The sequence below is a fragment of the Penicillium argentinense genome, assembly GCF_028826775.1.
Source record: "Penicillium argentinense strain IBT 30761 chromosome Unknown utg000004l_segment0_segment0, whole genome shotgun sequence".
NCBI lineage: Eukaryota > Fungi > Ascomycota > Eurotiomycetes > Eurotiales > Aspergillaceae > Penicillium > Penicillium argentinense.
The window spans coordinates 1,256,130-1,272,645 of record NW_026622663.1 but is presented as its reverse complement, the minus strand read 5'-3'; the positions used below and the strand labels follow the sequence as shown (position 1 = coordinate 1,272,645).

Genomic DNA, 16,516 nt, shown 5'->3' with positions numbered 1-16,516 from the left:
TGGAGGCGCAGACCGCTCGTAGCCGCATTTCGATTTTGGGCCCCGCAGCGATGCAACCGAGGGTCGTAAATAATACTACGCTGCCCCACGGTTGTTCCCCATCTCCGCAGCTGTCAGTTGTTTTTTCCCTATGACCAACTCCCTCACCATGGCTACCGTCGATGCTATTCTCGCGGCCAAGTACCCGGCCAAAGTTCATGCGCGCCGTGTCGCCCAGGCTCTCCAGGCCCAGGGCGAGGCTGGCGCTATCTACCTCGAAGCGCAAAAAACCCGCATGATTGAGGACAATGACGAGGCAATGCCATTCAGGTGAGCTCCAGAAAGTAAAAAATGCGGAATCTAACGCTGCATGTACTAATTGTCCTTTTAGACAGCGTCGTCCCTTCTTCTATCTCACCGGATGTCCCGAGCCCGATGCTTCAATGGTCTACGATGTCAAAGCGGACGAGTTAACCCTGTTTATTCCTCCCATCGACCCCGATTCAGTCATCTGGTCAGGCCTGCCCTTGTCCCCCGAGGAAGCTGCGAAGCTCTACGACGTTGATCGCGTCCTCTATACCTCCGAAGTCAACGCCACCCTCGCTTCAATTGCTAGCACTCAAGGTGGAAAGACCGTGGCGTTCGCCATTGAGGAGCAGGTGTCCGAAGGGATACAATTCAAGGGATTTTCTCAGACCAACTTCAACGTTCTGAAGAAGGCGATTGGCGATGCTCGAGTCGTCAAGGATGCGTACGAGATCGCCTTGTTGCGAAAGGCCAATGACATCTCGGCTAAGGGCCATATTGCTGCTATCAAGGCGGCCAGGACAGCGACAAACGAGCGTGAGGTGGAAGCGGCTTGGATGCAGACCTGCATTGCCAATGGGTGCAAAGAGCAGTCCTACCACCCGATCTTTGCCGGTGGCGCCAACGGTGCTACGCTCCACTATGTGAAGAACGATGAGTATTTGGTTGACCAAGCGACTAAGCAGCGCAAGGGCAATCTTCTCATAGATGCCGGTGGTGAATACCGGACCTACTGTGCCGACATTACACGAGTTGTTCCTCTAGCAGGGAGATTCCCCACCGAGACCCGCCAGATCTACGAGATCGTCCTCCAGATGCAGGCGGCGTGTATTGCCATGTTGAAGGAGGGTGTGCGGTGGGATGACGTCCATGCACAGGCACACCGCATCGCGATCAAGGGCCTGCTGAAGCTTGGTATTCTGCGTGGCTCTGAGGAGGAGCTGTTCGAAAAGCGTGTCAGTGTCGCCTTCTTCCCGCACGGCCTTGGCCACTATCTCGGAATGGATACCCACGATACTGGTGGCTATCCCAACTACGAGGACTCGGACAAGATGTTCCGGTATCTGCGTGTCAGAGGCATCCTCCCGGCAGGCTCCGTCATCACCGTCGAGCCTGGTATCTATTTCTGCCGCTTCATCATTGACCCCGTGTTGAAGTCCGCGGAGCTGAGCAAGTACATTGATGCCGATGTCTTGGAGCGTTACTGGGATGTGGGAGGCGTGCGAATTGAGGATAATGTCCACATCACCAAGGATGGCCATGATAACCTCACTTCCGCCCCGAAGGCTATTGAAGAAGTCGAGAGTCTCGCCCAATAAAGAACAAGAACAAGTGTTTACCAATGAAATCGCCTGGTGATAGGAGAATATCCAAGATACACAGTATTCATTGAACTAAGATCGAGCTGGCCATTGTATGTAGTGCACAAACTTCAGACGGTATCGATCCTGTCACTTGATAGATATTCCGATTGTACAACCACTGTTTCTCTCCATTTAATTTTCACTGCGCAGCCGCTTGCGGCCAGGACCTCTTGGGGTCCCTCTGTATCGATTGGGGCAGTCTTTTCCCTGCGGTTCAGGACCAGACTCAACACATCGTAGCAGAATACGGGAATGTCGATACCAATCTTCTTCCACTCGTCCTCAACCTGATGTCGTAGAACATGGCTACGGGAAGCCCAGTATGAAGCGACGGGCTTCCGAATCGTAGTGTCATCTTCAGAGGTATGGGTGTAGACATAGCGAGCGTAGGCCAGCTTGCCACTGGGTGTACCGTTAACCTGGTGAATCTTCTTGTGAGCAAGGCTCTTCAGGGCAGGCATGCCCAGTTTCTCCGCCAATGTATACACGGGCATGGCAAAGCAGGTCTTCTTCAGTATTGTCCGTTGTCGACGCAGCATCCAGCGTCCCCGTGGTCGTGTCGGATTGTGCTACGGTGTAATTTTTGGTGTACTGGAATTGCAGGAAACATCCGAAGGCTTCGACATTTCCCCCGTGAGGGTGATGCAGCGCTATTCATCATGGAACAGTACATATGGTCCTCTTAAAAAAGTCCTCAATTTCATGCGATGCTTGCTTACCGGGTCTGCTTCATCGAATTTTTCCACGAACTGAGAAAGGAAAGGCGACTCGATCAGAACGGTTTGGTGTGCTTTCAGAACGATTTCGTTGTCGCTTGTGCCGACTGCGATTTCAACGATCGGCGAGGTCAGAAAACTGAGAAGAATATGAGTTTAGCATCAACACAGCAAGCAATACAGAACTGCTAGCTCCCGCATATTGGCCAGAGTCTTTCAGGGTTTCTTACTCGAGAAAATTGAAGCCTGTGGCCTCCTTTGCCGGAGCAGGAGGCTCTGCCTCTGGGAGCGCATCCAGCAAAGGGCGATCCTCGGGGGCTTGCGTCTCATCAGCCTGGTCGTTCTGCCCAGTATTTGTGTCGTGAGTGTCTGTCATCTCGGCCTCGTTGGAATTGTCGGCAGTAGCAGGGGCAGTGGCAGGAAGGTTGGCATTCGCGTTGGCGTTGGCATTCGCAATCGCAATCGCATTCGTATTAACATTAGCATTTACAACCTCCGCATCAGGGTTGTCTGAGCCTGGGACTCGCGCGTCCATTGAAACCACGCTGCATTGTTGCACAATTGAATGTGGAGAGGGAGGAGAGAGGGGGTTGGTTGGAGGTGCACGGGTGAGGCAGTAGCTGTCGAAGCTGCGAGGCGAACTTGGATTCCGCGGGCGGCCCAGCAACGCTTAGACCGGCAAACCAAAGGGCAATCGGCCAGCCCCAACCGCCTCCCACGTTTGATTATCCCTGAACACCCCCTCACTTCTCCGGTCGCATCTGCTCCGGTTTCTAGTGCTATTCGATGGGATCCTACTAGTGTTTATGGACTGGGTAGCTGCGACGTCATATGACTGCCTGGCCGAACCGAATCCACTTGGGCCGGAAAAGCTTGAAGTCGAAGTATAAGAAAGCCCGGAACTCTCACAATACCAACCACAGTTCCATGCGAACAGAGCAGCATCCATCATGGATGAACGACGTGATTCCACTGCAGATTTCCTGCAAGCGCAACTGGCCTCGACCCCGTCGAGCTCAAGCGACGAGTTTGATTATGACCAGGACCGCGTGGACAAACGACGAAGTATACCGGTCAAGCTCCAGGAGACGAGCCAGGCGGGCCAATACCTGCTGACTTCAGAGGACGCCAAGCTGTTGCAAGAGATCCTATGGCATACCGTGCACCTGGAAAGATCAGGAGTGTCTGAAAAGGGTCGCCTTCGCTTTCGAGATTTGAAGTTCAGGCGCCAGCTCAGTACATTCGATCGCCAGAACCCCAACTTCAGCTCCTCGCAGTTCCATGGCTTCTTCACACTCTTCTGGCTCGGCGTGGCTCTACTCTTGGTCAAGGTCGCAACGAATAACTGGAGGGCTCATGGCACTGTCTGGGCCAAAAATGAGATTGTGCGGCTGATGCTCCATAAGGACGTCTTGGTTCTTGGTTTAACGGACTTTGTTCTATGCTGGTGTACCGTGCTCTGTCTGGGACTGCAGCGACTGATCCTGCGTGGCTATATGCACTGGAGTGGTCTGGGATGGATCATTCAAAACGTTAGGTGACCAGCGCTTGGTTCTGACCGTTGATTCGAGATGGTGCTAACCGAAGTTCTGAAATCCAGATCTGGCAAGCTGCATATCTTGCTGGCTTCCTTTGGTGGACTTACCATCGGGACTGGCCCTGGACCCATACCGTATTCATGGTCCTGCACTGCTTGACAATGCTGATGAAGCAGCATAGTTACGCGTTTTATAATGGATACTGTATGGAACATAATCTCTACAAACATTCCGATACCAAATCAGCCAGTACTAACCATATCTACTAGTATCTGAATTATACAAAAAAAGAGAATTGCTACTGAGTCGCCTCTGGGGGTTGGAGAAGCAGATTGGACATGGTTCCGAGCCCACATCCCATGCATCTGCAGTGGACAGGGGCCTAGAATCGGAGATTACCAATCTGAAACGACAAGATCGTCGGCACTCATTGGTCGACCTCAAGGACCTTCATGGTACTCGCGATACAAATCATCTTCTTTTACTCGCCGAGACAATTGAAAGGGGGTCTCCTTTGGAGCCGTCACAAATGATGTCCCTCAAGAATTTGTTAGAAAAAGAGATAGGCCTGCTGACCGACGGACTCAAAGGCCAATCTTCATCAGACCACCAGTATCCGCGAAACTTGACTGTGGGAAACTTCTGTGACTTTATCACACTCCCTACGCTGGTATATGAGCTCGAGTATCCCCGTACGGAAAGGGTGGACTGGACCTATGTGGCCGAGAAAACTGCAGCCACCTTCGGCACCATCTTGGTTATGATTGTGGTCTCCCAACACTGGATCTACCCGGTCGTTATGTCAGCTCTGCGGATGAAGGAGGAAGGTTTGACCGTTGAACAACGACTACAGGAGTTTCCCTGGGTCCTGAGTGACTTACTCTTCCCCTTCATGATGGAGTATCTGCTGGCTTTCTACGTGATCTGGGAATGTGTGGTAAGTAACTTGCCGATTGACATCCTATAGAAATTGCCTCTTTGATATCTTATCGATCGAATAGCTTAATGCACTAGCGGAAATTACCCGGTTTGCCGATCGTGGATTCTATGCCGACTGGTGGAATTCGGTCTCCTGGGATCAATTTGCGCGAGATTGGAATCGACCCGTGCATAACTTCCTCCTTCGACACGTGTACCACAGCTCGATCAGTGCCTTTCATCTCTCCCGTGTTTCAGCGAGCCTGGTCACTTTTCTCTTGTCTGCATGCGTGCATGAGCTGATCATGCTGTGTATTTTCCGCCGCCTGCGCGGCTACTTACTGATCCTTCAGATGTGCCAGCTACCCCTGGTGTCCCTTAGCCGCACCCGCTTCATGCGAGACCGTAAGCTGGTGGGGAACGTATTCTTCTGGCTAGGCATCTTCACGGGGCCCAGTCTGTTATGCAGCCTTTATCTGATCATATAGTCTGAATCATAATAGTTCGAAAGTTCCAGCAACCATGGCGGCTTGGCATTGTCAAACTGCGGGGCTCTACCCCACATTGCTCTGATCTCATCGCCCGGGGCCTCTCATGCATCACTTCTTCCTCCATTTCCATAAAATCACCCTGTGCTTTCTCGCATTTTGAAATGGCCTCGAATCTCCCTGCTGCTTGCTGCACCGTTGGCGTGAAGCACGAAGGCGAAGCCAAGGGCCAGCTCCAACAAATCGGCGATGGTACGTGTACTTATCTATGCCAACTACCAAATAATGATCACTAACCATTGCACAGTCGAGGTATACTTGTCTCACCCCGAAGGTCGCTCGACAAAAAAGCAATTCTACTTTTAACGGACGTGATTGGTCATCGCTTCATCAACGCCCAGTTGATTGCAGACCAGCTAGCTGCGAATGGATATTTTGTGGTCATGCCAGATCTCTTCCACGGCGATCCAGTGCCGTTGAACCGCCCTGAGGGGTTTGACCTGATGAAATGGCTCAAGGGACCCCCTGGCCATCTCCCTGACCGTGTGGTCCCCGTGGTCCAGACTGTTCTGAAGGAAATGAAGTCAAACCTTGGCTGCGAGCGCATCGGCGCGATCGGATACTGCTTTGGGGTAGGGTTTTTTCCCCCAATGATACTTACCCTCCTATGAAGGAAACTTACATAAGGCTTTCGCTTTCACAGGCTAAATATGCCGTACGGTTACTCCAACCCGGTGGCGTGGATGTTGCCTATGTGGCTCACCCCAGTTTTGTCGAATCTGACGAACTAGCAGCCATCAAGGGGCCTCTTTCTATTGCTGCTGCCGGTAAGCAATCAATGCAGTTTCGCAAATCTCTCGATGGGCCTAAGCTAACATATCTATCCGCTACCAGAAACGGACTCTATCTTCCCCACCCCCAAGCGGCATGAGTCCGAGGAGATTCTGGGCAAGACAGGTCAGCCTTACCAGATCAATTTGTTCAGCGGCGTGGAGCACGGTTTTGCTGTTCGAGCCGACATTACGAAGCCCATTATTCGTTTTGCAAAGGAGGCTGCATTCACTCAAGCCGTGGCGTGGTTCAACCAGTATCTTTGATCCATCCTTTAGCTCTCTTAGATGGTCTATGACACTTATAGAGCATTTGGCGATCAAAACAAATTTTGATAGGAGAGCGGCCTCCATTTTCTACATTTGGTGAAGGCCTAGGCCTGGATTCTGACATTTCGATCTGTTTAGGTGTTCATCCTACTCGCAACTAGTAAGCTATAGGCTATAGAACGTAAAAACGAGTAAAGTGCAAGAAACGTGACCCATTGAAATAGAATTGGTGTTTTTGATTGCGAGCCGCTCCTCTCGTTCGCCATGGTTTGAAAAGATATACATGCATCGACAATAAAGCAGAAGAGAAATGGGGATGCGGAAAACATTTGTTTGCAGAACATGGCTAACGTGTGGATGATAGCTGTCCCTGTCGACTTGACGACGCCCTTCGGATATGTAAAATGAAAATTGACACGAGGGGCCCTTTTTACATCTTCTCGTGGGTATCCATAAGGGAACCTACGATAAAAGTTAGTAGTCAGTTCAGGTAACTTGAACGGCAGAGACAAGACATACCGATGAATGTAGTGACCAAACGAGAGCGCACTTGGCAAATATCCTCCGGTACCAGCCAAATCGTGGCACCCATCTTTCTGGCAATACTGATGCTCAGCTTGGCATTGGCATATGCCTCCTCGTCGGTGCGGCCAGGAGTCACCAGGTCGTAGTCCACGTAGCTGCTCTTCATACCGTTGAGCACATCCAACAGGAATCGACCCGTTCCAATGGACTGGTCCTTGAAGCTCCGGATGGCAGAAGACTGGCCACCGCTCTTTGACATGTCATTGGCCCAGCGAATCATTTCAGTATCGGTAATCTCACGCTTGCCCAGGCGCTGGGCCAGTGCAGACAAGGTTCTGGTAATATCTCGACGCATCAACTGCCACACTAAGCCAAGGGTAAGGGTCCGTTGCCCATCAGTGATATCAGCACCTTGCACGCCTACAAGGGAGAAGCCATGGTGTTTTCCAAGTTCGATGGAGTAGTTGGTATTCTCCACGGCCTTGAAGCGCATCAATTCACCGCCTGACGCCGGCGGCTTGTTGACATGTCTCCAGTTGACGCTTCCAGGGATAACCTTGTCGTATGCTTGCAGCAGGACATTTCCATCACGCAGATCATCAAACAGCGAGTTGACGGAGGGCTGAACATCCAGCGAATTCAACCATAGAGTAAAGACTCGGGCTTCACGCTCACCCTCGGCGTCAAAGTCTTCCACTTCAAGCTTCTCCTCCTCGGTGATCGGGTCCAGTCCTGGGTGTGTGTTGAACAAGTTGGCGACAAAGGCGAGGTTAAGCTTGGGGTTTCCTGCAACCAACGATGTCGGAGTCAAGAACTTGCGGCAATCCAGCTTCTCCGCGTTAGAAAGCACCTGCTCTGCACGCTGAAGCAGGTCTTGAGTCTGAAGAGGGCTTCGCGAGCAAATTTCTGGTGCCAGTTGATTCAAGAGAACAGTGTAGTTCTCACCATCTTTCACATCGGTAGAGAAGTTGTTCACCCTAGCACACAGACCGTCAGATACCTATTTTTATGAGGTTTCCTTTCGGGGGGAAGAAGGGGAGGAGGTTTCAAATGGTGAGTACTTACCGTCTGTCCCATTTCGCGTTCTTGAGATGGTAGTTGAACCAACGGAGTAGAATCTGCTCTGGGGGCAAGCGCAGGAACTGCTCCAGTGTCTCATCCTCCTCCAGGAGTCGGTAAAGCTCAGGGTGGAGCTTGATGTCGATTTTGCCGAGCAGACCCCTGCGGATGATCTGCCAGATAAGACCCAGGATGAGGTGCTCGCGAACCTCAATGATATCCCCGCTTCCAATGTTCACAACCGAGCAGCCAATACCCTTAGCGGAGTTGATGACGATGTTGTTGTTCTCGGTCATATGGAAAGCGTTCAACTCCTTGATTTTCCGCCCGGCCTTGTTCAGGACACGTTCATCAATAGTGTCAGGAACACTGTCATTGATCAGTTTTGCGAGTACCAAGCCATCCTTGCACTTATCAAACATCTCGAAGGTATCGGTAGGAAAGGGGAGAAGGTCGCCAATATCGGGATCGCCGGCCAGAACGGCATTGATGTGTCGCGTGAACTCGGTTCGCTCATCTTCGTTGATCGTGTGGGTGACGTTCGACGATGAACCTTGGACGTGAATCCTACCGCTGACGCTGCCCTTGGAAACGTGGCGGGAAGCACCGGCGCCAGCGCCGGCTCCGGCTCCTTGGATAACAGCAGCCGGGCTAGCACCTCCAGGGGCGCCGGGCGCCGGTCCAGAGCGCAGTCTCGAGACCAGCTGGTCGAGGTCTTAGCTTTCAGATGCTCACCAGGGGAGGGGGAGGGGTTGTTAGGAACATCACCACGTACATCAATATAGTCCTCGAGCTCTACACGGCGAGAGCTGTCGAGTTCCACACCCTTGAGCGCTTGGCGCACGACATCATACGGTTGTCGCTCCGACTGTTGAGTGGCCTTAATCGCAGATGCTTCGTCTAGGTAGCCGCGGTCGTCGACGTCCAGCTTGTGGAAAGCATCCTGGAGAGAGAAAATCTCGCCCTGGTCAAGCTGCGGGAATCGCCTAGAAAAGAAAAAGAGCGCAGTCTGTTAGCATTGGACTCTGGATGCGCTATGCAAGCACATGCGGTGGAAGGTACGCACTTCTGGAGCTTGAGAACATTCATGCTGAATGCGGAGGGGTAAGGGTGTGTCCGGCGCAGGCGGTAAGAGAGCCCTCCAGGTGGTGAGAGGAGAACGAGGAGCGAGGCGCCCACGGTATGACAACGGGTTAAAGTAGGGGAGTTGAAGCCAGGCAGAAGAGGTGACCGACGAGGAAGAATTGGGCAGGGGGAGTTTTGGGCAGTGCAAGGTTGAGGAGGCCACTATACAGCGCGAGGTGGGGTCGGCCTGAGCCACGGTACGTAACCGCCCGTATTCGTTACCACGCCGACTCCACATCAGCCCGAGAGGTACCTCTGCTCCGGCGGGCACGGCCATGCTGGCTGCAGTACCACCTACGTACCGCCCCGGTGTTTCTGGCTTACAACCCGGGTCGACCTTGTTGCCTGCCTGGATGACGTCGAGGCTGCATCGAAAAATACAATAGAATTCGAGTCGCGATTTCTGTGCACTTGGCCGACTCACGTAGGCGTCAACATTTGTGCAAGCCTTGGTCTCCTGCAAATGGCTTTGGCAATGTCCTCCAACTGTGGTCCCACACACAGCTCCCGCTGGTCAATCGCACCCATTCGTTTGATCCCCATTGCCACCCGGCCTCGGCGCTAGGCAGTCGAGGCATGTTTCGATGCTGGCTTCACCAGGCAAAACACGCGTCAGTTCATGTGCGCCATCTCCAGGCCAGTCGAGTGAGACTAACAGGCTGCTACGTTCGTTCATTTTCTGGAAAGCTATTGACCTCTAGGGCAAACTGACCCCGAGCAACAAGCAAAGCAAAATATAAGATTGCATCGGGCACCTTCGGTAATGGGCCAAGTGTAGTGAAGCTACTGTCTTCCAATCCCACCTAAAATACTTCTTTGCAGTGTCTACCAGCACGTCCCCATGCTCGTGCCGACAATGCTACTATCAATCAAAATTGGGGCGTCGGTTTTGATTATCAGCTTGAGGGAGCTCAACCTCGTTGGGATTCATCGCAGGTAAGATCTGGCTATGTACATATGTGCAACGTATAATGGTGTGGCCAGAGATGGCCCTCTGGTTCTTCAAGAAAAGAGTGGGCCGACACTGATAAAATTTTCAAACCGATAATAATGGTATTAACGCAATCACATGCCCGTCAATAACCTTCGGCTACATTACCTCCCTGGCTTTTCGGGTATTAAAATATAGGTAGTACTTTATATTCGAGATTCCATCAGTGAAAGTAAATCCCTCTGGTAAACGCTCAGGATATATATATACCATCTCATCTGATCATGAGCACAATTCTCTTCCCCAAACTCCAAGAGGCCAGAGGTCGGGTAGTTAATACCGTAGATGACCAACCAGGCCGCCGAAGCTATAACGGAATCAAATCCCCGGATGGAAGGATGGGACCTCAATTGGATGGCAGGAGCAGTTGAAGCTGGTGCCCTCTCTGCCCCGGCTTCTAACCAAAGTGTAACTATAGGGATCGAGTAATTATGATTGTCTCAATACCCGTAATTAATTCCAAGAAGCTTACAAATGCTCAATGAATATCCAGGTTATGTAAAGGCGCTCACTATCAAGATTAGTGTTATCATGACGAGCTTGACTAGGGGTTTTTGAAAGGTATCCATTACCCCTACCACGCAACGTCATGAATGGAAGATGTAGCTAGACGGCTACCTTAACACAGCTATATGAATGGCATCGTATTCTCTTGAATGGAAATATATGAGCTAGTGGGAGTACTATATATACTATGCTGAAGGGCGAACGAGCAGGTAGTGCAGAATCCATAGCAGGTCAAAGCGTCTCAACCACAATCACGCCTCTCGCAGCCTCGCCGTGCATTTTGCGTTATTCGCATGCTCGGATACACATGATCATGACGGACTCTCCAGCCTGACAGGCAAATTTCGAGTCCATAAAACAGTCGATGATCCCATAACGTGCTCAAAATGGCCTCATGAATCTGTAGCGTGCAGACCATGCCGCAGAGCAGAGATTAGCTGTAATCGCCAGACCCTGTGTACTCCATGCGTGGGAAGAGATGAAGTTGCACTTTGATCTTACTCGGGCACTTTGCAAGGGAACAGCCAACGCTCTGCCGCAGAAGACAGACTGGCCCATCTGGGGTTCCTTGTCAGAGAATCGATGGAAGACTCGGCACCCGGCAAATCAATCAACGTGCCAGTATCTCACTGTGGTAGTGATGAACAGACAGGGCTGCAACCGTGGCTACCAAGCCAACCTCTTCCAAACGCGCCTGGGGATAGTAGTAGATACGTTGGCTCGACTCATTGGTCTGGGATCCTCGATGACATCCACGGTCTGAGAGCGGCGTTGAGCCAGCACGACAACGCATCCCGGATTTTTGAGCCCGCTGGTGCGTCCTCAGATTCAGTATCTGGCAGGAACCTGATCATCTTTGGCTCCCCGAGTAACTTCTCCATAGAAGCGATCATCCTCCAGTATCTGCCTTCCAAAATGGAAGTTGATCGGCTATCTGCGTTCTATTCCGAGGGTAAGACGTTCATCATTCCTTTCATTCATGTGTTTCAGTTCCGCCACCAATATCGCTCCTTTTGGGCCGATCCGCTTCTTGTTAGCTCGCCCTGGCTTTTCATGCTCTTCTCCATTTGCTCAGTGACCAGTATGGTTCGTGGCACTATTGAAATCGCCTCGATGACCAGAAAAAATGTGATTGCGGAAGCTATCCACTTCCGAGTAGCAGCAGGAAAATGCCTGGTCACGGGAGAATATCATATTCCGCAGCGGTTCGTATTAGAGGTTTTGACACTGTATGCCCAAAATATCACCATGCAATGATCCATCTCGGGAAATGGGAGCCATCTTTGCAAATAGTCTGGATGGCCTACGAGATGGGCTATCATGGAGACCCAGATTCTCTTGGCTATCTTCCTGTATTCGAAGGCGAGCTGCGACTGCGACGACAGTTTGGGCACTCTGCAGGCAGGTCTATTTCACGGTGGCAATATCTGCCTCGAGAACTGCCACACGCGATCACCGAGGAATTTAGCAAACTCTAATTTTGATGAAAACACACATATCATACCTGCTCCTCACTCGGAGAATGAGGTCACTGGCCTGCTTTGGTTCATTGTGAAAGACCGTCAGATGGCTAGCTTCGGTAAGGTCTGTCGGGATACTCTAAGCTTCAGTGATAAATCAGAGCCGGAGATCTTGCAACCCGACAATGAGATTCGGCGCATGCAAACAACAATCCTAAGCAGCCTCCGAGCTCGTCCTCTATCCAATTCTACTTCATATACACCTCCTATGGTCATGACCTGAATCTACGTGGAATTTATCTATCTAAAGAATTTGTGCGTCTTCCATCGCAAGTATATGACGCGAAGTGATGTGTATAGCACCACCTCCTGCGTGAAGGCTGGTCAACAGCTCGTGAGCAGGTCTACAGAAATGTACCGGGAATTTTCACCCAGTGGTAGACTTCATCAAGAGCGTTGGATGCTCACCAATTTCACCATGAACGACTTTCTCCTGAGTGTCATGGTGCTTTGTCAGGCAATTCATATTCGCCGGAAGAATCCCGGGATGTCGATCATCGACTCCACTAATGAGGACATAATTTCCCCGCTCTCGAGCAAGGTGCATGATATCTGTCTGGAGAAGCCGCCGTCAGTCGAGATACACGGGTTCTCGCACAAGCAATCAAGGATACTTTGGGAAAACGGGACAACGAATGGGAAAAGTCTCACGGCCCACGGAAACAGCCTCCCCCTCGAGAGCCTTGCGAATGCTCGCTTGCTTGGTTAGATTCTTTCTATACAGAGGGTGAAGGGATTGGTTTTGACTGGAGCTCACTCTGGCTCAGGAAGAAGCGGAGATCACACGCTAGTGTCGGCCCGGCATTGCATCATGCGGGCCGATCTCCAGGCCACAACAACCTTGACACCTGGCACGCCTCTGCCTTGCCATTCTTGTCACCTCCGGGCTATTTCCCTCCAGGCAAGTCCGTGGATGTGAAGAATTCCGGGATCTATAATCATCATCATTACCCCCTTTCGACCAGTGGACGCTCCCCGTCTCTTTCAATCTGGTTCGCTTCCTGGCTCTGCGACGGGCGCGGTTAACGCCCATGGCGGGCACTGACCAGAAATCTTTTTTGGGGACCTTTTCTCCGTGGAATACTCCCAGAAGCTCTACCCCACAGCCCGCAGATCGCCCTCCTTCCGATGTCCTGCAGCGATCGCAAGGGGAGGATCACACCGTGACCCACAGGCACAAATTGGGCCAGCGCCATTATCCCTCCGACTGTCCCCCACTCAGAGTGAGATGGTATTATGCCGTCGATTCGCCGAAACGGAAGCCTACACTGAATGACCAGAAAAAAGCCGACCAGAAACCGCTGCCCATACCTAAGAAATTCATTCCCTTCTCCCCAAAGGATTCCCAGTCCATCGAAACCGCGTTTCAGAAGCTTGTCGAGATCGAGGATGCCCAGGATCATGGCCAGACGCAGCAAAATAGTGGTATCCAGAGGAATGCCACCAAGGTGGCTGTGAATGAGGATTATCTCTTTGATGTGGACGTTGAACAGAGGGAACTGAGCCCGGCATATTGGATGGGGCCCGTCTATGAAGTACGACGGGGAACATGGTTCTTTCAGGATGGGTCGAACATGAAACCCTGCGAGGAGAATCTGGCAACTCAACTAGAAGAGGGCTATCTGAAGCTACGTCCATGGCGGACCGAGGTCACGGAGGATGGTTCACACGAGAAGCTCGCAGCATCCGGGCAAGACCGATCCAATGACAGCGCAGACGATAAGGTGGGCTCTCGACCAGACATGTCCGCATCACATTACGTGGAATCAACCAAATCACCTCGCTCCCGGGGTACTGGGAATATACCCCCAACATCCGCGTCGGAGTCTCGACAGTACCGTCTGTTTGGCGCCTATATGAATAGGATTGTCGCCTATCAAGACGCTGCAACGGCCTGGGTGACCAATGATGATTTCATGTCTCGTGTAAGCACTACCGTATATCAAAAACTGGGGGGCGTCCCTGGAACAAAAGTGGTTCGCGGTCTGGTGGAGCCGAGACGCCCAAGAGAAGCATCTGACTCTCGAGGGTCAGAGAGAAAAGCAACTGAGAAATCAGGAAAGCATGGCCCAGAGCCTCCAGCCTCTGAACCTACAACGGTAACTGGTCCCGGACCCGTGGACACGCAGGGACTGGACAACCCCACGGAAACCGGCTCGATGGACAGACGACCCCAGTCAACCCTAGAGCGGCAAATGTCATCCTTGGCCGGCGAGCCCCAAAATCCCGCTGAACTGGAGGAGCAGGCTCGTAGGCAGGAAGAACAGGAGATGGAAGACCTGAGGGAGGTTGATAGTGAAGATCGAGAACGAGAAGTTGACCATCTGATCCTCGTCACTCATGGTATTGGTCAACGACTTGGTCTACGGCTGGAGAGTATCAATTTTATTCATGATGTGAATGTGCTTCGCAAGACGCTTAAAAATGTCTACAAAGCGTCGCCGGACCTCCAGGCATTGAATGGGACATTTGCAGATCGTGATGGTAATTGTCGAGTTCAGGTTCTTCCGGTGTGAGTATATCCCCTCCTTCGAAACCCATGCGCCGTTTGTGTTCTGCTGTGCTGTGTGTTTTGTGTTGGTACTGACAATTCTGCAGCTGCTGGCGTCATCTTCTGGATTTCCCCTATCGCGGTGTCAGGCAAAATCGGAAGGAACTCGATCTAACCGATGCTGATACTGTCGAGGACGATGCTTATCCAAGTCTTGCGGATATTACACTGGAGAGTGTTCCCGCCGTTCGGAATCTCATCTCAGACCTCGCAATGGACGTGCTTTTGTACCAAAGTGGGTATTGTGAACATATTTCGAACATCGTGAAACAGGAATGCAACAGGATTCTCCGGCTCTACAAAGAGCGCAACCCATCATTTAATGGCACCGTGAGCCTTTGCGGTCACTCCCTTGGCAGCGCGATTTTGTTCGATATTCTCTGTCACCAGCCAAACGCTGCCGAGGCCACCAAAGAGGCGAAATCGACAGCACATGGCAGCGAAGACTTTTCAGACCAACATAAAGAGGAAAATGCTGAGCTGGCTTTTGATTGCGAGGAATTCTTCTGCTTGGGATCACCCATCGCTCTATTTCAAATGCTCAAAGGGAAGACAATTGCCGGGTATTCACCTCTGGGCGCGAGAAACCGCAAGAGTGCTTTGGATATTGAATTTGATTCCCATGCGCTCAATTCTCTCAACTCTTCCAAGCGGGAGTCACAAAGTCACATGGGCCGAAATTTCATTGACAACTCTGCCATTATCTCTGCGCCGAAATGCCGCGATTTGTACAACATTTTTCATCCCTCTGACCCAGTGAGCTACCGCCTTGAGCCTCTTGTTTCTCCTGCCATGGCCAGTCTCAAGCCTCAGCCACTTCCGTCCGTCAAGAAGAGCCTTTGGACACAGTCGGGCCAAAGTCTATCTATCATCGGATCACGGATGGGCCAGAGTGTGGGCTCATTGTGGAGTAATTTCACTTCCGGTGTCGCAAGCAGCTTGTTGAACCGCAGCTTAGGTTTGAATGCTGATGAGGTCTCCTCTGCCGTGAATGCCGGAAGCAGGCCATCCGACGACCGAGCAGGGCATAAGCGTACACAGTCTGGGTCGCCTCAAGATTCCTCCCAAAGGTCCGGTGATCATCCTCAGACACTGATCGACTCCGACCTCGAGACTTTGTATGATGGATTCCAGAAAAGTCGGGATGGTCATAAAAAGGATCGCTCTGGCTCTAGCTCCTCAGGGAGTGAGAATCATATGGACTCAGAAGATCAGGAACGAAAGCTCAAGTTTGAAGATGCCAAAGTACGCACTTTGAATTCCAATGGCCGGGTAGACTACAGTATCCAAGAGTGAGATCCCTCCCGATCTTGTTGTGTTAGAACACAAGCTGACCCATCCTCGTCTTCAAATCTTAGGGGCGCTTTTGATATCTCATTGATTGCAAGTATTGCTAGCCACCTCACATATTGGGGGGATGAGGATGTAAACCACTTCATGCTATCCCAGATGTTATCTCGAAAGCTACGGCATCGGAGTAAGGAGCTGTGAAGGTGAAGTGTATCGATAATGGGAAATCGGGTTGCACCCACTCGCCAACTGCCATTTCGCTATTGTATATTTCTTCGGGACAGTAGAGTTGGTAAACATAGGCGTTGCGATAGATATCTCTTGGACTTAGTACTGTTGAACTTATTTTTTCCCACCCATTGAAAGCATCGAGCTTCTACAACGATGTATGTGACTTCTTCAACCAAAATCATGAACAATTGCTCCCCCTCTCTAGCTGCAAGAGTAGAAAAGTGTGATGTGGTTCCCTTGAGCCTGCCGATGGTTACTAAGCTCGGCTAGCGCCGTTCAGAATCCACCTAGAAAAGCCTTCCCAGGCG

General features: G+C 51.4%; 8 protein-coding genes across 8 annotated transcripts; 6 read left to right on the top strand and 2 right to left on the bottom strand.

Annotated features, from left to right (window-relative positions):
* Positions 1-148: 148 nt before the first annotated feature.
* On the top strand, positions 149-1,604 carry N7532_003418 (aminopeptidase P family protein; the record flags this gene model as incomplete). The annotated part of the gene is made up of 2 exons (XM_056615912.1): positions 149-309; positions 371-1,604. The coding sequence occupies 2 exons, from the start codon at positions 149-151 to the stop codon at positions 1,602-1,604; spliced, it is 1,395 nt and encodes a 464-aa protein (XP_056476269.1).
* Positions 1,605-1,717: 113 nt separating this feature from the next.
* Positions 1,718-2,900, bottom strand: N7532_003417 (uncharacterized protein; the record flags this gene model as incomplete). The annotated part of the gene is made up of 3 exons (XM_056615911.1): positions 1,718-2,218; positions 2,369-2,504; positions 2,596-2,900. 3 exons carry the CDS (start codon positions 2,898-2,900, stop codon positions 1,718-1,720), a joined length of 942 nt encoding a protein of 313 aa, XP_056476268.1.
* A 415-nt stretch (positions 2,901-3,315) lies between these two features.
* Positions 3,316-3,906, top strand: N7532_003416 (uncharacterized protein; the record flags this gene model as incomplete). Its single annotated transcript, XM_056615910.1, has 1 exon — positions 3,316-3,906. The coding sequence occupies one exon, from the start codon at positions 3,316-3,318 to the stop codon at positions 3,904-3,906; it is 591 nt and encodes a 196-aa protein (XP_056476267.1).
* Positions 3,907-4,435: 529 nt separating this feature from the next.
* N7532_003415 (uncharacterized protein) lies at positions 4,436-4,870 on the top strand (the record flags this gene model as incomplete). Its single annotated transcript, XM_056615909.1, has 1 exon — positions 4,436-4,870. The coding sequence occupies one exon, from the start codon at positions 4,436-4,438 to the stop codon at positions 4,868-4,870; it is 435 nt and encodes a 144-aa protein (XP_056476266.1).
* Positions 4,871-5,473: 603 nt separating this feature from the next.
* On the top strand, positions 5,474-6,406 carry N7532_003414 (uncharacterized protein; the record flags this gene model as incomplete). Its single annotated transcript, XM_056615908.1, has 4 exons — positions 5,474-5,565; positions 5,617-5,941; positions 6,013-6,136; positions 6,204-6,406. 4 exons carry the CDS (start codon positions 5,474-5,476, stop codon positions 6,404-6,406), a joined length of 744 nt encoding a protein of 247 aa, XP_056476265.1.
* A 433-nt stretch (positions 6,407-6,839) lies between these two features.
* Positions 6,840-9,082, bottom strand: sac6 (fimbrin; the record flags this gene model as incomplete). Its single annotated transcript, XM_056615907.1, has 5 exons — positions 6,840-6,871; positions 6,929-7,911; positions 8,000-8,697; positions 8,769-8,979; positions 9,060-9,082. The coding sequence occupies 5 exons, from the start codon at positions 9,080-9,082 to the stop codon at positions 6,840-6,842; spliced, it is 1,947 nt and encodes a 648-aa protein (XP_056476264.1).
* Positions 9,083-11,198: 2,116 nt separating this feature from the next.
* Positions 11,199-12,359, top strand: N7532_003412 (fungal specific transcription factor domain-containing protein; the record flags this gene model as incomplete). Its single annotated transcript, XM_056615906.1, has 2 exons — positions 11,199-11,771; positions 11,910-12,359. 2 exons carry the CDS (start codon positions 11,199-11,201, stop codon positions 12,357-12,359), a joined length of 1,023 nt encoding a protein of 340 aa, XP_056476263.1.
* An 808-nt stretch (positions 12,360-13,167) lies between these two features.
* On the top strand, positions 13,168-15,983 carry N7532_003411 (DDHD family phospholipase; the record flags this gene model as incomplete). Its single annotated transcript, XM_056615905.1, has 2 exons — positions 13,168-14,648; positions 14,735-15,983. The coding sequence occupies 2 exons, from the start codon at positions 13,168-13,170 to the stop codon at positions 15,981-15,983; spliced, it is 2,730 nt and encodes a 909-aa protein (XP_056476262.1).
* Positions 15,984-16,516: the final 533 nt, after the last annotated feature.